General features: G+C 33.0%; 2 protein-coding genes across 9 annotated transcripts in view; one reads left to right on the top strand and one right to left on the bottom strand.

Annotated features, from left to right (window-relative positions):
- Positions 1–26631, top strand: part of LOC145260533 (uncharacterized) — a 194512-nt gene that overhangs the window by 29146 nt on the left and 138735 nt on the right. For all 8 annotated transcript variants that reach the window (XR_013864313.1, XR_013864314.1, XR_013864315.1 and 5 more), the window contains exons 2-3: positions 9040–9144; positions 14129–14260. Coding sequence is in view for 2 of the 8 variants with exons in the window: in XM_080118738.1 (XP_079974864.1) it covers positions 9040–9144; positions 14129–14260 (237 nt within the window). In the remaining 6 variants the exon portion in view is untranslated. The remainder of the gene's footprint in view (positions 1–9039; positions 9145–14128; positions 14261–26631) is intronic.
- Positions 16601–23615, bottom strand: LOC145260532 (uncharacterized). Its single transcript, XM_080118736.1, is given in 4 exon segments — positions 16601–17419; positions 17547–21223; positions 21225–21732; positions 23018–23615. Coding segments are annotated over 4 exon segments (4839 nt in total). The 5' UTR covers positions 23340–23615; the 3' UTR covers positions 16601–17087.

The raw sequence follows: 26631 nt of genomic DNA, 5'->3' as shown, positions 1-26631 counted from the left end.
TAGTTGGTTTAATGCTAAATTTAAATATAATTAGTAAAGAATTTAAAGTAATGTTAGCTGTATATTTAGCTGAAAAAGTTTCTATTATTATGTTAAACCATATAGTGGGTTTAAGATTTCCTGATGCAATGTTATAGTAAGTTCTCTTGATTGTTACTGTATTTATTCAGAGTGAACTGTTTAAAGTGTCTACAGCTAATACCTGTATCATGTCTAATTTATTATATTAATAGCTAATTAGTGTGGCAGGGGATTTGAATGGTCATGTTGGAAAGAAGTCTAGTGATTTTGAGGGTATGTATGAAGGAAATGGTGATAGGAATACAGAAGGATATGTTTGTTGCACATAACTTTTATTTTTAGGAAAAAGGAAAGTCATGTTATGTAGTAACCCAAGTAAATGATCTGCTGGTTAGGAAACAAGGCAGAAAGCTGTTAAGAAATGGGAAAGTAATCAACCTGGTGAAAAAATCATGACATTAACACAAATCGGTTATTTACAATTTGATGAAGCCTCATGAGATAAAAAGAAAGTTTATTCAGATGAAAATGAGCTTAAAGGTTGAATATAAAAGAAGTAACCATGTCAGAAAGCCTTCTACAATGAAACCGAATAAACTCTAGGATGGTGTCTAATAGTCATTTCAAACTTTTAAATTTTTTATTTTTTAATTTTACTTTGGTTTGTTTTAAGAAATTAAAAGGCAAACACTTGATTCTGTTATGATTTAAATTCATATCCGATGGCTTTTTTAAGAATAGATGCTGTTCCCCTTTATGGCTGCTATCTGTATTTCATGACAACTTGGTTTTCCAAGGATTGCTTCAAAGTATTTCTGAAGATTCTTTTTTATTAAACCAGTTGCTCCTATCACAACCGGTATAATGTCTATTTCTTTCAGAGACCATGTGGTTTTTAGATCATTTTTTAGGTCCTGATATTTTATCTTTTTCCGTTCAACTCTATTAAGGCCAAAGTCATTTGGAACTGTGACATCAATAATGAGCGCAGTTCTTTTGGGATTGTTCCATATTACAATGTCTGGCTTGATGGCTTTGTCTTTTATGCAACTGCCCACCTGTATATCTTTGTTATAGAACACTGTCACTTTGATGTTATCGGTGCTGGTTCATGTTCCCAGATGTTTGATGATCTGTCAAGTTGCATCTCTTTGCAGATCTTCGAGTGTAGGTATCTACATACTTTGTTGTGGCGGGCAGCTAGAAAGATCTTGCATTCATACATTAGACGACTTGGGCTTTCAACAGCTGAGTGACAGAATCTGCATTGGTCAGTTTTTTGTAGACCAGCCATTTTCTTAAATCCATTTGTGAGTAACCTTTGGTCTTGTGCAGCTGTAATTAATCACTCTTCATCAAATGGAAATTTGTTGCTTTTAAGCCTCCTCGTCGATGTAACTCTGGTTCAGTTCTTCCATGAACTTGCCTGCTCTCTTATGTTGTTGCCATCTTGTCTTCAGCTCCCTTTTAATATACTCCTCTCTCTTCTTTTGGGTGATTAGGATTGCTGGGTTAACAGTGTGTCTTTATTCATGGTGAGTAATATTGGAAAAACCCAAATAACATTACTTTCGTTTCTATGTAAACTGCTGGTAAAATAAAGTCGTTGTAAGAGATTTCTTTAGTCAATTAATAGACTGGAATGGATGAGTCAGTGTATAGCCATGCTAAGAGAGATCTTATTTGGGCTTTGAATGTCATTTTGAATATTTGGTCAAAGTTTACTTGTAGGATGAAGTATCATCATGTCAATTTATCCTGACAAACCTGACAAAGGATGGAGTCTAGTGGGCATTTAATGTATCTCAAACAAGTGAAAATCCTTACAAATGTATTGTGGTAAATAATAATTAAACCTTTTAATGTCGGCATAAAGATCTTTGCAAAAAAACAAAAAACACACTAAATTAACACAAATAAAATATTATCTGAATATTTAAAATAAAACTGTTTAGTATTTATAAAATACAATTTTTGTATTTTTCTAAAATGAACGAAAATGATCATTCGATGAAAATGTATGATTTTTAAAAACAAAAAAAAAACGAACTTCATTTTTTTTTTATTTTCAAAGAAATTCTCTGAAAAGCTGAATTGAAAATCTTGAATTGTCTCCCCTTGTTTTGAGTGCAATTCTCCATTTAAAAGAAAACAAAAAAATATTGTTCTGCAAACCTAAAATGCATAACTGATGATATCACAAGTTAAAATTGAACAGAATTTCACCATAGTACTTTTTAGATTCTAAACTATTCAGATTTGCGATACCTAATTAAAGATGCATTAGTTCACGTCTGATAAGTAATTTCATTGTCACTTTTAAATCTAAATGAATAAATGTGAAAGTCTTTTTTATGTATCACACCTATATGACCATCAAAACAGCTCAGCATTATTTAAAGTAATAATACAACATGATAATTTGAATTAATGGATGAAATGTTTATTATTTAATTCAGCATTACAAGTTAATTTTTTCTTTTTAGATAATTATTTTATCAACTTGCATGAAAAGAGCTATGTAAAAGATGCTTAAATACCATCAGTAGTTAAAAAATTATGAGAATTTTAAGTGCCAAAATTTAGGCTTTTCCGTGGACATTTTTCTTTAGAAAAAATGGGCTAAATTACGGACCTCAACATTTCAAGAAATTCGGTAATTTTGCCACCATTTATTTATTTTTCCAGCTATTCTCATGAAACTTGGCAGTCTTATGTAAAATTGTGTGCTCTTTCTGATTATGTAGTCAATTTTGATGTATCTCTTTACCATAAGCCATGAATTATAAATTAAGATGTACAAATTTCAGTTTATTTTTAAACTGGTGCATAGTATCATACAGTGGGTGTCTATTCATGAACAAAACTAAGTATTATAGTGGTATTTAAATATAGCTTTATTGAGAGCAGGCATTTCCCTGCCTCTTCACCAAAGGATGTAGCCTTGGGTGTAGCCATTGAATGCCTAAAGAGCATTTATGGCCGGTATTTACTACTCCCCTCAAAGAAAAAAAAACTGAGTAGAGATGAATTAATCTCGGAAATAAATCAAAGAAAATTTTTCATATAGATTTTGGATTTCTGTAAAAGATGGAAATTCCCATAGTTGACCAAAACTTATGCATTTTGGGACCAGTCCAATTTCCAATTTTGTAAATCCTGTCTATCTGGCCCAAAATATACCCTTATTTTCTGAAATGCAACCATAAATCGTACTCTACATGAATCCTTGATGTAGCTTTCACAGTACCAGGATACCAGGAATCCTGATAAGCAACAACTATATATTCACCAGTTGATGGTAATTTTTGTCATTTCTATTCTGTTGTTTTACTGAAAATTAAACTATGTAAAAAAAGAAATAAAACGGTAATTTTTTACCTTGTTTCCACCTTAACATTTAAAATGATTACTTTTAAAGGTTTTAGGGTATGCTGAAAACGAATATCGCATTTAACTTTTCTGCAAATAAGTAGTTTTCCAGATATTAAGCAATGTCATTTCTTATGTTTTCACTGGTGGCGACCTTGGTACGCACAAATGCAACCCCAAGAAACTATGCGCAAATGTGTGTACCAAGATAGCCACCAGCAATAATATAAGAAATGACATTGCTTAATATCCGGAAAGTTACTTATTTGCGGAAAATTTAAATGTGATCTTCATTTTCAGCATACCTGAAAACCTTAAAAAGATAGTCATTTTAAATAAAATGTTGTGGTGGGAACAAGGTAAAAATGTACAAAATGCATTACAATGAAATTTTTTATCGAACCGCCTAATTATTATTATTATTATTATTATTATTATTATTATTATTATTATTATTATTATCATTATCATTATTATTATTATTATTTAGATATTTTCAATTAAAAAAAAACGTGTTTGTTTTACAGATTCGAAAAAATGGTCTTGACAATGAGTTAAAAATAGATTCAAGTTTCACAATATATTTAATTGTAAGGTGAAAGTACAGAATAGTTAACAAAACACCCTTCCTTCCCCATGTTAAGAATGGGTTTCTAAATGTTATTATTTTAACATGGTAGCATAAGTGCACAAATGCTTTTATTTGATATATATTGTGTTTTTTTGTTTTTTGAAAACACTGAAAAAACACAATTCTAACTTAAGTACAAGTAAGAAGTTATGAATACAAAGAAACGCATGTACATTTTTTTTTTTTTAAACAAAAAATAGTATTGTTTGGAAATCAAATTTGAAAAACTCGAAAATATTTTTTTAATCAATTAATTAATTTTTTAACTCAGAATGAAAAAGGAAACTGATTTTTCTGCTTTCGTTTTGAAAAAAAAGTTGTTTTTTTTAAGAGAATATAAATGAAACTCGTTAATGCGCTGACTTTAGTTGACTGAGCACTGGTCAGCGCATAGTGAACCGTTTTCCCTGTTAAGCAGATTTGAATTTCTATAAAAGATAACATTTTAAAGAAATTTCTGCACAATTAATAATTATCAAATATTTACATATTATACATGAAAATAATTCTGAAACTATTATCTATATGAAAATGGATGATATATACCAATTTATCTTATCAATTTTGAAATATTCCTCATCAACTTTGCTCGGTCATAACTTTGTTTCCTGTGGTTGTAAAAATATAAATTAAAGTCCAGTAGAGATGGACTTCTATGTTTATATAGCCTGTAAAATTTCAGCCATATTCAATCAAATTTGACCCCGCGCATGTGTATCCAAACGTAATGTATGAAATGTAAACATTGAAAAAACAGTTTCCCTTTTTGCTGTTGTCATTTTTTACTGCTTTTTCATTTTTAACTTGGAGCATAAAACATTGAACGCATAAAAGAAAAATGAATTAACATCATTGGAAAGCTTATTTTATTCTCTTTCCAGCAATGTAATTCTTTTAAAAATTGACCCGCAATAAAAAACATGACTTTTTCAATTTTGTTCAGTAAAACAAAAGTTATAATGAATTTTCTGGTGTTCAAAATTGTAAAAAAATGTAAAGAGGTGCGCAACGCTTTTTATGATTGGTTTCCATAGCAACCACATCGTTTCAGCGACTACTGTTGTTACTAATTCAAAAAGAGAAGCAAAAAGTGAAACAAAGAGAATGAAAGCATGAAAGGGAGATAATTGGGGTGATTTTATTGAAAGCAGACGAGTGCCATACATTGTTATTACATATGTGTTTATGGAGGCAAAAAAATAAGACTGAAATTAAACAAAGGACAAGTGAAAGAAGCCTTGGAAAATCATGGGTTACTATAGAATAATGTGAGCTTGAAAAGTAATATGGTTAAGTTTAAACATGGAAAAGTAAAGGACTAGTTGTTTAAACTGGAAAAGAAAAGGACAAGATATTCTAGTAAAAAATATCATAAATTTATAACTTCAATATTGCAGCATTAAGAATTTTTTTATAATTCAGTTTATAACATTATAATACAATGGAAATATGTCACAGACTCATATAAAGATATTGGAGATATAAACCATAATAATCAGATCTATTCTGACACTACATTAACCAGATTACTTAGATAAATACTTTTACAGTTTTAACAAAAGGGCTACAGTAATATTGTGGGGGTGGGGGGTGGGGTCTTCATTCACGCTGAATGTCCACAGAATACCCAACACCAATATATTACATATGAAAGTTGCAGTTGTGGAATTTCCACAAGTCTCGCTAGTATATATAATTGTGTAAAAGAACAAATAAAAATGTGTATTTGTTTTCATTATTATCATTCATCCCTCGTGAATTTTTATTTACTTTCTTGAATTATAATTTTGGCTAAACTAGGTGTGATATGATAGAAACATATTTGCTTTTTAATAATTTGTCGAACACTGAAGTTGTGGTGGAGTAGACAAATAATAAATGATAGAAATAAAATCTATTTAGCACGTAGACAAAAGACAGTTGAATTTAATAATCAAATAATGTATTCAAGATGGCCGCTATTAATTATGCAAATTATACTGAACATAATTGCATATTTTGAAAGTATATTAAATACTCAATATTCATATGCATCAAAAGTGTCCATCTATCATCTTGAATTGGGTTAGAGATATAAAAACAAAAAACAATTTGGCACATAATAAGTTAATCAGTGACTTAGAAGAAATTTTAATATAAATAAAATATTGATAAAAACCCTTTAATAATAAATTAAATGTATTGTTGCTATTTTTACACATATATCCCAACCTTTGAATATTTTATCTGCTGATAAAGATCAAGATTATTAAAGAATTGCTTAATTAAAACAGTATAGGAGTGGCGGTCAAATTTTATTACCATCCTAAATATATACAGATAATAGAATTTGACCTCCACTCTGGTACATATATAGCAGATAAAAAGTCAGTACCTAAATGATGGCAAAAATATAAATTATAACAAGATTTTCTTTTTATAAAGCATAAAACTTTACAATTTTTTATATATAATTTCTATTATTTTAACTACTATTGGCATCTTGTAAGGTTGTCCAGGAACCAACACGTTGTGGCCTCAATCGCAAAGGACACAAAGCATAGACAAGAACTACAACTCCTGTTTTTGTTTTGTTGTACAACATTTATTTCTTCATTCTCTCATTTCTGCTGTAACGTCTCTTACATAATCGTGCTTTCAAACATTATCCATGCCTCTAACATGATCTCAAATGTGATTCCTGTCCTTAACGTGCTCTCCTTTTTAAAGTCTTTATTTTTCCCTATTGGTGACGTCATTTCACATGCATTTCTCTGTGTGCATCTGCACTATGTTTCACTCTTGGTTTTTATTTTTACAATATATAACTTTGGTTTTTATTTTTTACAATATATAACTTTGGTTTTTATTTTTTACAATATATAACTTTGGTTTTTATTTTTTACAATATATAACTTTGGTTTTTATTTTTTACAATGTATAACTTTGGTTTTTATTTTTTTACAATATATAACTTTGGTTTTTATTTTTTAAAATATATAATGTTGGTTTTTATTTTTTACAATATATAACTTTGGTTTTTATTTTTTACAATATATAACTTTGGTTTTTATTTTTTACAATATATAACTTTGGTTTTTATTTTTTACAATATATAACGTTGGTTTTTATTTTTTATAATATATAACTTTGGTTTTTATTTTTTACAATATATAATTTTGGTTTTTATTTTTTACAATATATAACTTTGGTTTTTATTTTTTACAATATATAACTTTGGTTTTTATTTTTTACAATATATAACTTTGGTTTTTATTTTTTACAATATATAACTTTGGTTTTTATTTTTTACAATATATAACTTTGGTTTTTATTTTTTACAATATATAACTTTGGTTTTTACTTTTTACAATATATAACTTTGGTTTTTATTTTTTACAATATATAACTTTGGTTTTTATTTTTTTACAATGTATAACTTTGGTTTTTATTTTTTACAATATATAACGTTGGTTTTTATTTTTTTACAATATATAACGTTGGTTTTTATTTTTTACAATATATAACTTTGGTTTTTATTTTTTACAATATATAACTTTGGTTTTTATTTTTTACAATATATAACTTTGGTTTTTATTTTTTTACAATATATAACTTTGGTTTTTACTTTTTACAATATATAACGTTGGTTTTTATTTTTTACAATATATAACGTTGGTTTTTATTTTTTACAATATATAACGTTGGTTTTTATTTTTTACAATATATAACTTTGGTTTTTATTTTTTACAATATATAACTTTGGTTTTTATTTTTTACAATATATAACGTTGGTTTTTATTTTTTTACAATATATAACTTTGGTTTTTATTTTTTACAATATATAACTTTGGTTTTTATTTTTTACAATATATAACTTTGGTTTTTATTTTTACAATATATAACGTTGGTTTTTATTTTTTTACAATATATAACTTTGGTTTTTATTTTTACAATATATAACTTTGGTTTTTATTTTTACAACATTTCAGCTGATGCAAACCCTGATCTTCTTTAGGTGCATCTTTTCAAATTTAGAAATCTTTGTCAAAATCATAGCAACCTATATGGAATTTATTTAATTTGTAATGATAGACTGGTGTCGTGCCATATTTAGCCATGACTGGGTAGAAGTGTTAATTATTAAACTATCCTTGGTTATTATTGCCTGTAGTAAACATTGAACTGTCAACATTCAAAGGAGTATCACTTGGAACTAAATGAACAACACTTTTAGCCATTGTGTCACAAATCCATGTTTGAAAAATGTACCAAAAGTCAAAGGTTAATCAAAATAATATATAAATTTTAATTTTTTAAAATCTGCAATTACTGCTACTGCTGATACTGGTAATGATGCTACTATTGCTGCTGCTGATTTTAAATTTGACAATATTTCATATGTACACAACAATGCAGAACCACCATTAACTCAACTTAGATTCACACGTTAACTTTGATAATAAATAACATTGTTAAATAAAATTACATTTTCATTATTATTCTAACAGTTTAAAATATTACATTCCATTTTTTGTATTTGCTTATTATGAACAAATACAATACTTTTTTTAATACTGACATAAAATTTTATTTCTTGGATCAAGAATATTTTGAATGCTTTAAAATTTTATTATATATCAAAACAAACTTTTGGTCACATAAAAATAAACTTTAGGCATTCTTTTTGCATGCACTTGCATGCATGAAAATGAAAAAGTTAAACAGATTTCTTTACTAACAAAAATATTGTCAGTTTTTTTTTTTTTTTTAGAAGACATGTCAGAATTTGACATAAAAGTTCAATTTCATTTACCTTATAAGATAATGTCTGTATAAAAGTTTTGTTGAAATCAGAATACCCCCCTCCCAGTTAGAGAATAAATGGAAACATTTATTTTTAGCTCAAATCATAAGTCACTTAAGGGAGAGTCTGGGTAGCCCACTCTCCCCAGTTGTATTTGATTGCACCGTTACTTATGTCTCGTCCTATATATTCATGAATTTTGAAGATAGTTTTGTTTTTCTCTTTTTAGACAAATGTCTGGCTGAATCCATTGAAGAACGCAGGAAGAAAAGAAAATGCACAGAGCTTTCTTCAATTAAAACCTGGCCTGAGTATTACAGGCTTTTGAAGCCAGGTATGTAATGTTTGAATGTTTATATAATCCTTATTCCTCCTCCTCCTCCTCCTCCTCCTCCTCCTCCTACTACTACTACTACTACTACTACTACTACTACTACTACTACTACGACGACGGATAAGGATAATAATAATAATAATAATAATAATAATAATAGTGACTCTGGTTCTTCAGGTTTTTCTTGTTTCCTTTCATACTTTTTTTTCTAAAACTTTTGTCTTTCTTTATTTTTGCTTTAATCTTTCTTTTTCTTCAGTCCCAATCATAATGTTCTAAATTAAAGACCTTGACAGTATCATGGTTTATAGTTATCTCCATTGTATAACTCTCCTAGTAAAGAAAGCACTGAATAAATGTCTGGTTAATGCCTATATGTATTTATATCTATTTTTTCCTTTGAAGATAAGAACCGCTTGAGTGACAATACTTCATTTGCTGGAAAGTGACAAAACGTTTAAACGTCCTATAAAGAGGATGCATTTTATTTATTAATAGCTTGTTTATTACAAGCTGTGAATACAAACACCAGGTGTGTTGTACATAAGATTAAACACACAGAATACATTGATCACAGACAAGAGAAGAATGCACTAAGCTATTCCAATAAGAGTTAAAAAGGAAAATAAAAGTGAAGTACAAATCTAAACTTACATTTTCCTGTGATGCCATTTTGTTAGTGGATGTATCAAAACTCGTCCTGGATTCGGGTCAGTGTGCAACAAGAGAACACAGGGATGAAAACAAAAGCTTCAAAAGTAAAGAAGATAACTTATGTTTTTACCTTTAAATTATAACAGGAATTACCTCCCTTACAAACTCTACAAACTATTTGATATGTAATCTATCCCGGGTTACGCTGGTATGTTGAAAATTGTGATTTTGCTGTGAAAGTTGGTTAGTACAAAAAGAGTTCAAGAGTTAAGTGCTGACGTATGTCAAACTCAGTAGCTCGGGTCGACAATAGCACCTGAAATAGGTCATTCGGGTACGCGTGAAAGAGAATGTGGAAAGAAAGAAAGAGAAAGACAGAGAGCATGAAAGAAAGTGAAGAAGATATCTTTTCTCTCGCATGCAAGTCAGTCTGGTTTCCAATTTTGGATGGAGCAGATGTGTCAAAATTAGTGCAAAGATGCGTCGTAGAAAGAAACACAAAAATGAGTTAAGAACGGCTGATAAGGAAGAATCGACACCACCAAATTATGAGAAAGAATAACACCAAGCATTAATTAAAAGAAGCCTCCAACTTATTTTGTGTATGCAGTTCCCTTTGCAGCTATGAGCAACGAAGCCAAGAGGCAAAAAAAAGGTATGTCAACATATGTTTATGCACAGACGTACTAACTAGACGATATAGCATTATGAACATGGCCATATATAGACACTAGACGTATCATGATTATATACATAGATACAGACAAAGAGACACGTGAGATATACACGCAACAGACAATATCCTCTCCCTCCGCTACACGACATATTTTATTTCTGATTTGTACACAAGAAATGGCTAAGAACGTGGGAATGAAGAAAATATATCTGGATGACAAAGCTATTGAGGTTATCCAGAAATTTTGTTATCTTGATGATATTATTAGAGCATAAGGTGGAGCAGATGCTAGTGTGACGGCAAGAGTTAAGAATGGATGAAGTGAGTTCTATGATCACTAACCAGCAGAACCTTTCTACTGTTAATCAACAAAACTTAGTGTTGAGGATATGTGTTGCATGGGGAGAAATGAAATGAGATTGATATGATGGCTATGCAATGTGAGTGGTTAAGGACAGGCTTAGATCTGATGACTTTGATGGTATGGCCACATTGAAATAATGGATACAAATTCTGGGGCTAGTAAATACATGACAGTTGAGTTATTAGATTCAGTTCACAGAGAAAGGATAAAGAAAACATGGGAGGAAGTGATAATAATGGATTTGAGAGAAAGAGAGATAATTAAAGACTCAGCTAGAGATAGGTTAATTTGGAAATCAATTTCTAAAAGCTGTTTAGTGCATGCTATCATCTAAAACAGATATTAAACTCAATACGATCATGATATTACTGCTATTGCTGCTGCTACTGATGATGATTATGATGATCATGATATTACTGAGATGTAAACAATAAGTAATTATAAGAAAACTAAACATATTCTAAAAGATTAAAAAAAATTTCTTGCATTAAAGAGTTCCTGTTGCAGTATTTTTGGCATAAGTATACTGTGTATGATCACAACGATTGTATTTATAACCAGGTGTGATAAGAACAAACCAATCAAGTAACAGAATCATTGTATAAAATGTACTGAATTTCGGTGAATTTTTCAGACATAGCTTTTCATCTTGACATAAGAAGGGAACTATGCTTTGCTGATTCTAACTAGATTATTTTATTATCATTTTTTTTTCTCACTTGAAATTCTTTACAATTCAAAGCTTCTCTGGCTGGATTGATTCTGCTGGTTTTTGATTGGGACTACTATATTTAATATTCACAATTAAATCATTTTTCTTTTCTTTTTTTTTTACAATTATTTCTTTTGTCTTCCCTTTTTAGGTCATTTTTCTATTACAAGAATGGCTCTTCACCCAAAAGTTTCTCTATTAGGCATTTAATTCCACAACTTTTTCACTCCATAACTTAAGTGGTGTAATCTATTTTCAGACTCCTTTTACTTTATTAACATGTTTACATGGTACATAGTTGAAGGATAGCAAATATTCTCATGTCATCTAGTAGTTGTTAGTTCTTCCAGTCAGCCATCTTGAATTAGAACTGCACATGGGACACAACTTTCAAAGGGCAATGTGTGCATTATGGGATGATGGTAGATCTTAGTCACAAATTAGAAAATCAGTTTGGACTTTATTGAAGTGTTATAATTAGAATTCTTACTTCTATTATATCTGGCATCTCTTGAGTTCTTCATGCAATAGTTTTGGAGCATATCAATATTCATATTTATTATTAGGAATAATTCTATATTACTTTCCACTGAATCTCACCTGTCATCCTAAGAGCGGTTTATGTTAAATTTTTGGCAATTCTCTCAATGCTTTTGGAGGCTCTAAGTGTTTATCATTATTTAGCTATATAATAATATGCTGAGATATTTAGTGTTTATATGTACCTTATCACCTTTTATACATTAACAAAAAATAGATTATTTAATCAGCAAAGATGGTAGTTGGTAATTAATTTGATATCACTACAAAAACTACTACTACTAGTAGTAAAAACTGCTACTGGACCAGATCCGGATGTACTAAAGGAATACGGATGGAAACCATCATGAAAAGACAAATGATTTTCTTAGGACACATTTACCATCAAAAAACATCTGGTATTGACAAGTAGAATGCCAGGATTGAAAAAGCAAGGTTGACTGAGACTCACTTTGATGGACAACTTGATTGATTGGACGGGATTATCATAAAAAATTTAGCTATTTTGGGCTATAGATAGCTGCCCGCATTGGAGAGTCATAGTCACCAACATTAAACAGTAGTGCTGCTGATGGTGATGAAGGTAAAAAATTCTGACTTCACTGATTTCAAATGAATTGTTCCAAAATCTAATTATGTTTACTAAAACATTACAATTTTAAAATATCTGCATTTCAAAATTACATTCACTTTATTGATTTGAAGAATATTTATTGATCAATGTTTGCAGTAAGAAGACCGAGAATATTTATTGTTTTAAAAAGAATTGAACTGCTACAATTCAATATAATTGCAGCAGTTAATCTTATTCATTTAAAGAATGTTTGACAATTATTGTACAGAAGAAAGTGTCATTTCTTAATGCTAGGCATTAACAGAAAATTGTGCAGAATGATGTAGAAATGGAATTTTCACAACAACTATGAAGATGATGATAAGTCTGAAAATAAATAAATCTTTATTTCTTTCTCTCCCATCCCATCTGTTTTGATAATAATTAAGCCATGAGCTTATAAATAAGTCTCTCTCTCTTTCTTTCTTGTGTATGTATCTCATTTTGCAGCTCAGGTAAACAACAGTGGATAGAAGAATCACTTTTCTTTTTTAGAAATGTGTTGCGTTGGTTAATCAAATTATGTATGCAATTAATGCTCTGTGTATTTGATAATTTTGATTGTAACTGACAAATTATCCTCGATCTGGAAGGACACAGCAATGCCACATGCAGTCACAGTAATGCTGACCACATGATCTATGACTTTTGATTAAGAAATTAACTTTATAAGTAAATAGTTACTGTTATGAATGGGGATGTTGGCATATCATAAGTATTAATGTCTTGCAGAAGATTATGTCCAAAGACAAATATGTGTTTGTGTGTAGCACATGAATGACAGAAAGTGTGAGGATACTCACAATTGACGTAGAGTCAACACCTAGAATGATACAAATTACATGTATCAATCTTAGTCCGATATCACAGCTATCATGGGCAGAAGTAATATACCTCCATCTTTATTTACATGGATTCAAAGTCCTTTTTTGGTTGGTGTCTGCCAGGGTGTTTTGTGCTATTCTCGCATCTTTATGTAAGAACTCACATAACAGAGCTAACAAGGAGGAGGTAACTCCGCCTGAAACAGAAAAGGAGTTAACTCCCTTTGATTGTGGATCTATCGTCCTAATAATTGCTAGGGCTATGACAACAGCATATTCTTTTCCTTGTTTTAATTCTCAGGGATATATCCATTGAGATCTTATGTTTTTATGTAGAGTGATGTAGTTCTCGGTTGATTAATTGTGTCTAACTGTGTCGGATATATACTTGAGAGTAAAATAATAAAAAGAATATGCTGTTGTCATAACCTTAATAATTACAGATAGGAGAGGACTTGAATCGCTTAGTCAGGTAACACTTTTAAGAAACTTAAGCAAAATGTAGAATTGATGTTGTCTATTCTGAAATTCCCACAAATTTGAATTTTTCTTTGATTTAAATTTTTTATTTATATTTTTATTAAAACGTTTTTTTTTCCAGAATATGACATAGCCGAACCAGATCACCCAGATATCAGCAATAAGATATCCATTTGGACAGGTGACATAACATCTCTGCTAGTAGACGCCATTGTGAATGCTGCCAATGAGACATTGATGGGAGGAGGAGGAGGTAAGTGTCTTTTGATCGGAGAGGTAGTGAGGAATTTGGGGAACGCCTTAAGTGATGTGTCAGCAAAGCAAGATAATAGTGCTGAGTTTGCTAATGAACAATCTATTGTGATAATTTCTTGATGTACACTACCCTGTCCCCCTCTTCAAGGAGTTGGTAATGCTTAGGATGATGGTCTCTTGATCACAAAACAGGCACTACACTATCCTTCTCTGCCTGCCAAAAATAGGAAGAGGTAATGTGTGGGAGGATGGAATCATGACAACAGAATAGATGCTACACTAGCTTCTTCCTTCAAAGGAACAGTTAGTGCCTGGGAGGATGATCACATGGTAAGAACAGACACTATATTACCCCCCTCCCCCCACACACACTTTCCTCCAAAGAAGAGGAGATGATGCATAGGAGGATGGTATCATGATAACAGAACAGATACTACAATACAATAGTACATTAATAAAAGTAATAGGTTCAGATAGACAGATACCAAATTTCCATGGTTATAATAGATATTTTTTAAAACTTTGATATTAGTTGATAATCATGTTTTTAGAAAGTTTATAATGTCAAGCTTTCATAAAGTCAGAATACATTGTGATATTGGATCCTCTTTCTATGTTTGAAAAGAAATTTTATTTTAATTCTGATATTAGCTGTAATTTGTAATTAATTGAACATGTTATCCATCTATAACTTAGCTGAATGCCTGGTGTGGCTTCATCCTGATTGAGTTCAGTTGGCTTCTTTTTTTTTTTTTTTTTACACAGTGGTCACCACTTATCAAGGCCCAGAAGCCACTCAGGGATAAGGATTATTGCAAGTACAGTATGTTAGTGTGGAGATTTAATGAAGTGTCTACTTAAGGGGGGGGGCGGTTCATCAGGAATTTGTTTACGTTGGACTTGAAGACATCCAGGTTGTAGTCAGGTGGGAAGCAGGCAGACAAAACAGAGTTCCACAGGCGTGCAGTTCTAAGAAAGAAGCTTTGTTCATGGAATCTACGTTTTGATTTAGGCACAGATAAAGAGTGGGGAAAATTTTTGACAGTGGATTCAGCTAGACGGGTGTTTTTCGTAAAAGATTGGCGATGGAAGAAGTTTCTAGAAAAGTAAATGAAGAGGTCTCCAATTGCATGTATATCTCGATCAGGGGAGATGGTGACATTTTTTTTTACAGGAAGCTGTCACTGTCCTTTCATATACAGCTGTCAGTGTCCTTCCATATACAGCTGTCACTGTCATTCCATATACAGCTGTCACTGTCCTTCCAAATAGTCACCATCTGATACTGATGGAACTTAATGTTGCTTAACTTTGGTGAGCGTGTCAACATGATTATGATTTACTCTCACTTAACTATGAATGTATTTATGGTGAGAAGCATTTAGCTTCAAAATGCCATCGCCTAAAGAGATTTCTTTTCTTAATTTTCCTTTTTTACTTTCCTTATTGTTCTGATGATGTAATAAAGTAATCTATAACGTTTATTCCTCATCTTTCATTTAATTTATTTGTTTGCTCCTCTTAATAGTGTTGAGCTTTTCTTATCTTGATAAGTTTTGCTTTGTTAAACGTATATTGTAAAAGATCCTCTTTCTCTTCCTGTGCTCTTGCTTCTCCCCTTCTTTCACTTTTTCATTTCTTTCTCTTTTTGCCCTCTCTCTCTTTCTCCCATCTTCACTCTATTCTGTTCTAACCCTCTCCCTCTGTTTGTAAATACGAAATGAAAAGAAAATGGAAATTATTTTATAGGATAGTGGACAAACATGGTAACATGACAGTAAGAATAAAGACACAAACACATCAATAATGCTGGGCCAGGATATTTTGGTTGATTTGGTCCACCATATTCATTTAATAAAAAAAGGTGTTTGTTATTGGTAGATATGATAGAAGCCATATTGGTTTGTCTGAGTAAAAATGATGAGAACAAATGGACAGATAATAAAACATGACGACAGTACAATAAAAAAATAAGCTTAAACCAGGCCTAGGGACAAACAAATCCAACTCGCTTCCTCCCTTGAGGCTTGCATTCACTAACATCCGTGGGCTTAGAACTAATTTAGCTGATGTTGAAGCATTTCTCCTAATAGGCTATGGGCCCAAAGGTCAAAATCCCTCTAGATTTTTGATTCTGTGACCTCGGTTGGGGGTGGAAGAAAAAATGGTGTCAAATGAATGCCAATAGACTCCTGAACATCATATTTTTTTTCACAAGCACAAATGTTGCGCATTAATGAAAACGGCGGCCATATTTAAAGATGGCCGACAATCATCAAATAGAACATTATGACTTGCTTAAACCTTAGTAGCACACAAACCGATAACAATACAGACATCTAGTTTAGCACATTTTATTCCCAATTTATTTCTTCATCATTTAATACATAAATATTGGACTTAATATATTTACTATGCTTCAAAATAGGGAATATTTTTCTAAAAAAGCTTTTTTCAAACATCTTATTTGAAACAACTTCAATCTTTTCTGTGGATAACTAAAGAAATAGATTTACATTTTGATATTTCTCATGTAGAGACACCTATAGTCTACCAATATTATTAGTCATACAAATCTATTGCTATATTTTGTATGTAACAAGGTCGTTTAAACCTGAGGTAGAGCTGCGATTTTGTGTCATTTTTTATACACATCAACTTGGTAAAATATACAATGTTTGTCAATTTTCATTAAAAAGTATTTTTTTGAATCTATGAATAATAACACAGATTTAAAGGACAAAAAGGCATTTTTAATGAAAGTTAAACAAACAACATGTTAGTAAATAAGATCATATATGCTTTTATTTAAAACTGATCACTGCTTATGCCACTTCATCATCATCATCGTCGTCATCACCATCATCAGTGTCATCATCATCATGTCCAATGTTTTTACTAATTTTATAACAAGAATCTCTTGCACACTTGCATATATCTGTGCATGGGACCCTGTTTTGGAGACATGTACAAATGTTAACGTCTTTACAATGACTTTTTTTACATTTGGCAGAGCAGTTAATTAAATCCATTAAACTGTCTGGAGCAGGAAGAAGATTCATCCAATGGATTACTAAATCTCCATTTTCTATCTTCCATCCATGACAATCAGGGGATGGTATATCAGGATTTGCATGGAGGCTCCTTTTATAGACACCTGAAAAAAGAAAGAAATTAACATTAATATTGAATAATTTTCATCCTTTCTAATAAGCAAATAACAATGAAACTCCATATATTTAATTTTTACATATAATTGGAAATTAAATATTTATAAAACGTACCTGCTTGATAGTTAGCTCGCTTGATGTGTTCACTCAGGGCATCTTGATTTGGAGGCATTGTGATTTCCAATTTTCTTTGGAATCTAAACATGTTGTATCTGGCTTCATTAACACTTGTGACATTTTGTTGGCCATACAACCTGCAAACAAACATTTCCAATGATTTTGCTGTGTCTGGTTTCACATAAAATTCATTACCAAGATCACTGAATGCGTAACAAAACTCATTCTCTCTCAGTAATAAACTAAGTGCTTTCTTTTTGCCCTTTCCGTAAAATGAACTGACACTATCACATCCTGTAAAACAATGTAGACCAATCAAGGCTTGACTGACAGACTCTCCAATGTTGTCTTTTATCATCTTGATGTCTATTGTTCGCAAATTTGTTCCTCTTCCTGTGTGGAAGTATAAATGTGCGGGAATAAGATTTTGTAAAGAAACTCCAATTACAAACACATCGGTATCAGGACTCATAATGATTACATCCGTACTAGTGTTGGCTGCAAAAGAAGCATGCAAATAAATCCGTGTATCAGCTTCTTCTTGTGAGCTACAAAGTTTTGTCTCTTCTAACCGGATGACAATATCACTTGCCTCTTTTCCAGGTGAGAAGGAATGACATTTCTTGTTATGCGCCAAGAATACCTTCACTCCTCTAAGCTCTGATGTTGAAACATTAGACCATGTTTCATCCAAGAATTCTATTAAGGACTTTTTATTCTCTCCATTTGAAAGAAATTTCTTCCATTGCTGAGGAAGGAGCTGACCATGGATTCTTATCTGAGAGCTAGTAGCAGCTCTTTTATCCCTCTCGATATTTTTTATAGAGATCTGCTGGTATGTATCAGTAACAAAATGAATTTCTTTAGAATGATTCGATTTTGCCCTGTTCACTAAACTTTTCAAAATAACAAGAGCAAGATTAAGAAATGTTTTCTCTCCTTGTAATTTGTTCAAATTTAATTGGTGTATCAGCGACATACCATCCACTATATATATGCCACCTACTATAGGGTTCTCAACAATAGGATTGTTAGCATGGCTTTCTAAAGCATGAAGTAAGTTTGCTTTATTAGTTTTAACCAACGATCCATGTGAATTTGCAAGGGACAATGGTAATGGACCTAAGGAATATGACAGTAATTCTTGAAGATTAATGTTCCGGATTCTACCAATCACAACCAATCTTGCTAGGAGATTTCTATCTGCTTCCAAAGTGATATCCTTTCCGTGGACATGATGATTTGATTTTTTAGACATACTGGAGAATGTTTTTAAATTCATTCTTTTCATCGGGGCAAAAAAATCAACTTCTCCCGTTTGTAGACGCTGCCCACAGAAATTTTCAAATTCTGATTCGCCCCTTGCCTTAGCAAATTGCAGATCATTTTGAACATCTTGTGTCGCAACTAATCCTGATGCAATATGGATCAACTCAGCTGGTTCATACTCAAATGGATTAAACATACTGTTTACTGTGTCTATTATCTTTCCAATAGCAAGCTTATCATGTTTCATCCGACTGTGTAAAAGATCTGATCGTGTTCCACTTCGTTCTCCTTTGCCAGCCATAGTTTCACATTCATGGGTAATAGACCCTCTCGCATGATGGGACCATATCCACCTGTTGACGGCTCTCTTGTTTGTGCTGAAGCCTGTCATACCACCTTTTGTTTTTGAATCACGATTAGCAGTTTGTTCGATGGTTTGGTCACAAGGAATTTTAGCAAAGGCATTTGAGCTTCTTTGAACAGCAAAATCTCCTCCAATGCATTGTGTATATATCACTGGATGAGTATTAGCGAGATTAGACATCTCCAACCAGTAAACTGGAAGGTATCTGCTATAATTTACATGGTCATATGCAAACACCCAAGGTAACATCTGTCTAACACTTGCCAAGTGAAGTTCCCAGTTTGACTCTCGAATACCTCTAAGGAAAAGTAAAAGAATTTCTACAATGTCAATATAAGAACTCCAGAATGCAAAAGTTTGCTTTTTGTTGCCAACCTGTATAAATTCTTCATAGGATGATAGAAAACTTTGAAAATGTTCTCCCTTCAGAATTTCTTCATACTGAGGTCCTGGGAATGATTGTGACAAGGATGTCATTAAATGCTTCACTTTTTCTGCCTTTTCTTCAGGAATGCTGTTTAAATAGGTTGTCAAACGCATATGCTGCATTGCTTCGGCCACTAATTTATGGGCTCTAACTGCTCTGTTATAGTGTCTACCTGTGAAAACTCCATTTATTGAGCCTACAGCAACAACTTCTGATTCTATTAGAATATCTTGAAGCCCGGCATCACGAAAACGCTTTCCCAAACACCCAAGAAAGGACATTGCTGTATGAAAAGCACCAAGTCGAATCACCAATCTCTTCATGAAATATGGATTTCTCCATCTAATTAATTGTGCCTTTGAATAGATTGCTTGATCCATTACAATAACAAGAGACTCTAACTTGAGTTGATCTGCAATGTCAATGCTTTTTTTTAGAATTGTAAGGACTGTATCCATTTCTGTGGGGCTAACATCAATTACGGGTAAATAACCTATGGTAGATTTTGATGCAATCTCCCTTTTGCACAGGAGTTGGTTAAACCCAGTCCAAGATGGTAATATAATTTCACTGCCGAATTTTGTGATATAGTACGCTATATCAAGTTTTAGAGAATTTTGCAGAAATACACGATCTGAATGAAGTGAAACATGTTCAGCAAATGGTAGTGGGCCATCTTTTCTTCCACCGGTGTATGTAGCCAAATTTACTTCTGGTGGTTCCAATGTTCTTTTCCGTGTTCTTTTGAGTCCTTCTACTGCAATCTTAGATGCACACGGTTCGACTAACATATTTTGTATTATTATCCCAGTTGTGTTGTGTGTTGTTCCATGTCCAGATAAAGTTTCCTCACCAAAATCATTATTGTCCCAGACCAAAGTTGTTGGAATACCTGCCTGGATGGTGGATGGAATAGAATTTTCTCCACGATTGATTTCAAGTTCAGCTAGTGCTGTATCATGATTTAAAACCACCGAATGAGAAACACAATGTCCCAAACCATTCAATAAACCAATCACTTGGGCAGATCCAGACAGATGGCGTACAGCCATACCAAGTGATAAATGTTTTGGCATTAATGTACGTCCGTTAGAAGACAAAAATATAATGTCTTGTGAAATAGACAAAATCTTTCTATAGACGGATGCAGATATGTCCATTATTTTTTCTGTGCACAAATCTTCAGATGCCCCAACTATCCATGCAAGAAAGTTAAATAAAATATGGGGCACCATCTTTTCAGCCTCCTGCAAATTTAATGTTTCTGCTGTTGGCGGCCATAACGAAGGAGGTTTTACTTGTTGAATAATATTTCTCAGATCCATAGCTGTTATGTACAAGTTAGAAAGAGGATTTGGATCTGAGCGTACATGACTTGTTTGTTGGTTTGTGTCATTTTCTGACGACTCTGTTTCACTTGGAGTTGTGGTATGTGTTTCCTCATGGAGTACTGTTTTTTCCTCTACAAGAGAAGACACTGTAATGTCATTTACATACACGATGTCACCTTGTGATCTCATTTTAGGAGTGATGAAGCATAATTGAGGAAATTTTTTCATTAATCTTTGTTTTAAATATCCTGTTTTATATAAATGCGCATCAACTCCATGTGTTTCTTGTTTGTTTGACAAACAAATCTTTCAATTTTTTAAGTCTCATGATTTCCTTGTTTTCGATAATCCTTGTTTGGACTAATTTCGCAAAGACCTCAAATGCTTTAGCATATGAAGTTTGCTCAGAGTGTTCGGTTTTGGTTGGTTTGGTTAAATATCGAGTGAAGTCACGGTAACATGAGTTATGATATTTCACTTCGATTGCTACACAATCTTTATTCCTTATTTGCATGAGGAGTGATTCATTTTCATTTTCTTCTGCTGCTCGTTTTAAATTAGCAGCTTCTATTGTCGAACATCTGACAAGTTTTTCCCTGTTTCTTTTGCCAGATCCTTTGCACACTATAGTTTTTACTTTTTGGCATAGTATGCAAACATCTGGTAAAATATGCTCTGATCTAGCTGGCAAAGATGGTCGATCAAAATTGGAACGAAGAACCCGTCTTTTTTTAGCTGGTGGATCATCATTTTCGGCAGTAGTCGCATCAATGTTTTCTTGAGATGGGGACCCTGTAAAAATAAATATATTTAGGAGTTTAATATGCATTTGAAATAACAAAGTATATGGAAAAGTTCAAATTAAAAATATCCAATCATTATTTCATAAATCCAAAACATTTCATTAAAAATTTAAGATTTTTTTTGTATAGTGCTGATAAAACTTCTGTGAAAAAATTGTATGTTATTAATTTACATTCTACAATTAAATCGTCTGGTGACTCCTTATTAATCGGACCAAGGGATGTTTACAAAATCATGCAATATATTTATCATTGGAATTGGTAGGTAAATTCAATATGCAATGCACTTTATTTTACTAGTGAGTTACCACTTATCAAGGCTAAAAGCCACACGAGGATAAAGGTTAATGGAATAGATTGTCAAGTGACTGATTGTGGAAGTGCTAGAATCAAGAAATGGTACCATAGACAGTTGTATCTATATTTAGAATCATAAAAGAAATGAAACATTTCCAGATTAAAACCAATAGCTAAAATTATTGAAATTATGAAAACTGTTAAATAGTAACAGCATTTGGCTAAGAGCAAAGTGTACCCTTTATTCTGATAATACAGGTTATCTTTTGTTTCAGATTTGTGAAGGAGAAATCTTTCTAAACTGAGGCAATTGTAATTTTTGTTCCAATCAGAATACATTTTTGGTGAACTAAATTTTACCCACAATAAAACCCTGTTTTGTATCTATGTTCTCGTGGGGGAGGCAAGTAAATAGAAATAAACTCTAGTTTTTTTTTTTGTTTTCTTTACAAGTGAAATTTTCTAAAACAGATGCCAACTTTTATGTACATATTCAATTGTTTGAAAAGATATTAATGTAGATTAACACCCTCATTTAAATCGCTCCCTCCCCCGAGAAGAAAAAAGATTGTACAACTTAGAAGTTTACAAAAAAAAAAAAAAAAAAAAAAAAATTAAAAATCAATTAAATTGAATAAATATATTTTAGAATTTAGAGGTGTTGACCTTTTTTCTAGTGAAGATAAATTCTGTGCGTTTTTTTATTGGGAGAGGAGGGGGTAAATTACAATCTTGGCACTCAGACTTAGGGTTAATGGTAAAAAAAAATTAACAATAGTCTCCAGGAAATGGAGGATGATTTTCCATTAAATTTATATACGAAATGTTACTCTAAATCCATTTTTTCCTACCATAAAATTTTTCATGCTGTTCAGTTCACACGTACTTGCCTAAGTGAATAGAGGGAGTATAAGAAAAATTGTCTCTTTCCAAATACGTATCAATAAAAATAAAAATTATTAAAAGCTTAAACTTACCTTCGAAAACGTTATCAGTATTCTTTTCTAGTTTTTTCTGAATTCTTTCAATTTTCTGATAATCCGTGAAACATGCATAACAAGTTTGGTGAAACCCAACACGAGGTGGTATTTCAGTTGAATCACAGCTTAAGTCAAAGTTTTTCGCAATTTCTGCTTGTGGTCCATGTAAACCTTTCCATTTTTTAACATATTCTAAAAAGCGCGTCCATGTCTTCACTGAAAAAGATCTAACATTCAATGTTTTAGTTGGAAATATGCACATAACGCACTCTTTTTTGTCTTTGTTTACAAACATTTCTTCTTCACTGGAGGCAGCCATATTGAATTTTTAACTCGCACTACGATGATTGTGATTGGTAGATTGTAAGGAGTAAATAAAAGAAGTATTCTGAATGGCTACTTTTTTGTACGAAGGCAACTTAACAGTTAGCATTTTTTTGTGCATTAAAATTAAAATTATTTATTAATGCACCATAATCTTGCTTGTGAAATTTTTTTCCATGTTTCTTATGATTTTATACATATTATATCCAAAAATCATGCCCACCCCTTTTACATCTCATTAAAATTAAGAATTTTCACTCTGGGCCGACGGCCTATAACAAATACCCCGGATATCTTAGCACTAAGCGAGACTAACCTACACTCCTCCATCCCCTCTAACTACTTTAACATGGTTGGCTATCTCCCACTCTGCCGTAAGGACTCTGACAGACATATGCACGGACTTGGAGTCTACATTCGTAACCCCCCCCTCCTCCGACTAGAGAAACAAACCTAGAAACGGACGATCAAGCCTTTATGTGCTTTAGACTAAACATACAACACAACATTAGCTACTTTTATTTTCTCTACCGTTCTCCTTCGACCCAGGACTGCACCATAATAAACAAAGTCTCTGACAGCATAGACACAGCACTCTCCCTTGACACTAGCACACAAGTACATGTATTTGGTGACTTTAATGTCCACCACAAAAACTGGCTTGGATTCTCTACTCACACAGATGCAGTGGGCAGCACAACACATAGTTTTGCTATATCTCACTCCCTATCACAAATGGTTACGTTTCCAACCCGTTTTCCTGACCAGCAAGAACAACAAGCATCACTTCTAGATCTGTTTCTGACTACAGTTCCCGAGGATTGTACAACAAATGTTAACAGCCCACTCGGGAACGCTGACCATGCAGTGATAATGGTAGAAATCGCCCTAAATTCTAGACCCAAAACTGAAGAGCCAGTGCTCAAAACAACGAGATATTATAAAAAGGCTGACTGGGAAGCCATCAGATAGCTTATCAGAGATGCCCCATGGGGAAATATTTTTTCTCTTCCTGCTGAACAGTGCGCAAATGAGACCACTGAATGGTTCAAAACAGCAATGGAAGCACATGTTCCCATGCGGAAATTTTATAGCAAGCCTCACTCTCCCCAATGGTTTACTTTGACTTGCGCAACTGCCATTGCTCAAAGGCAGCATGCATATTGCAGATTTAACCGACATAAGTCCAGTTCAAACAAACAGAAGTATATAGAAGCTAGAAGTAACGTTAAGAAAAAAATAGCGACAGCTAAGAGAGAATTTACTGAAACCACTAAAAAACGCATCGAAGCACAAAAATGAGGAAATCGTGACTTCTGGAAAATCTACAACAGTGTAGTAAATAATGGGCAATCAACAATTCCCCCGCTAACCAACAATCACGAGGTTGTTTACTCAGCAACCGACAAGGCTAACATGCTTGCTAGTCGGTTTGCCTCGAACTCCACACTGGACCCTACCAACCACCCCTGCCTGACTTTCCTTTGCGGACAGACGCCACGCTAGACGATCTAAAAATCACCCCTGCTCAGGTATACGCTATCATAAAAAACCTTGACACTTCAAAAGCATGTGGACCTGATCTCATCCCAGCTGTGCTATTAAAAAAGTGCTCAGCCGAAGTAGTTCCAGTTCTCTCCAAACTCTACAACAAATGCCTTAATGAATCATGCTTTTCGGGCTGTTGGAAAACTGCTTCTGTGGTACCAATATTCAAGAATTCTGGCAAAAGAACTGACCCATCAAATTATCGCCCCATTAGCCTCCTCCCACTTTTCGACAAAATATTTGAGACCGTAATTAACCATGCTCTAGTCCGGCACCTAACAGATGCTAAACTTCTGACTGACAAACAATATGGATTTAGACATGCCCGTTCCACAGCTGACATCCTCATTGTAATTTCTGAACGTATATACCATTCACCGGACAAAGTGGGGGAGGGCAGAGCGGTAGCTCTAGATATATCTAAGGCTTTTGACAGGGTATGGCAGAAGGGTCCCTCAGGAAAATTAAATCATATGGTATCACTGGTAGAATACTTAACATAATTAAATCCTTCTTAGATAAGAGAAAAATCCAGGTTGTCCTCGACGGTCGTACATCTAAACAGTGTGATATAAATGCGGGAGTGCCTCAGGGGTCTATCCTTGGACCTCTATTGTTCCTAATATTTATTAATGACCTCCCTGACAAAACTGCCTCTGAGATGGGTATATATGCTGATGACACTACACTCTATAACAGGCATGACAGGAAAACAAATGAACACATATCTAAAGAAATGGCAAAACACTAGAGAATGACCTCCAATCTGTAGTGGAATGGGGACATAAATGGATGGTCACATTCAATGCTGCCAAGACTAAACTGGTTTCCTTCAATAATTACAAGAAACCTTCTCTGCCACCAATAGCAATGGTCAGTGACTCCCTGTCTGAGAGTACATCTTTCAAACTGCTTGGCCTAACGTTCACAGGAAACATGAGTTGGAACAATTATATTGAAAACATTGCCAGGGCCACTGCGAAAAAGGTAGGCTCTCTCTACCATGCTAGAAAACTACTGACACCTGAAAGTATCCTGTACCTCTATAAGGCCACCATTCGCCCATGTATGGAGCATTGTTGTCACATTTGGGCTGGTGCATCTGCTACTAGTCTCTCGCTCCTAGACAAGGTTAAAAAAAGAGTCGCTGGTGCTACCAGATCAGGCTGTCTATTAGCTTCCCGAGACGAAATGCACCTACATTAAGTTTCCTTTTTGTTTTTCTATTCTCTTTTGTAAAACTTAATTGTGTTCTACAAAACCAAAAACAAAAACAACAGCCCTTTCCCTTCCCTCCCAGTCTTTTTTTTTCTTCCCCTACTTCCCAACCGGCACTGTCGGTGGGGCATTAGAATACACCGACTGCCCCCCCTGCAGAGAGTAAAAGTCTCTCAATGGGGCCACCTGTTGACCGTGGGTGGCAACCTGTAATGCCTAAGGACGAGATCCTGGTGGTTGAGCAAATCATGTTCAAGGTCCTATTAGCACATGAGATGCAACACACCACTTTGGCCCTTACTTGGGTTAAGACAGGTGGTTGGATAGGCCCGATCCAATCAATCGGTTGGTTATGACTAGCACTAAATCAGACAAACACAACAAGAAAATACGCTCACACTCCCCACATTAGGCAAAAACTGATTTAGTAAGCGGTGGCTGGAGGGTCAATCAACTTGTTGAAGAATGGATAAAACACGGCTGGAAAACCAACATCTTTTCTAGAAATGAGGCCATTAGAA

Source organism: Euprymna scolopes, chromosome 36 (genome assembly GCF_053919585.1).
Source record: "Euprymna scolopes isolate OS-2025 chromosome 36, ASM5391958v1, whole genome shotgun sequence".
NCBI classification, from domain to species: domain Eukaryota; kingdom Metazoa; phylum Mollusca; class Cephalopoda; order Sepiida; family Sepiolidae; genus Euprymna; species Euprymna scolopes.
The sequence above is the reverse complement of the archived record's forward strand: the minus strand, read 5'-3'. Positions and strand labels throughout refer to the sequence as shown.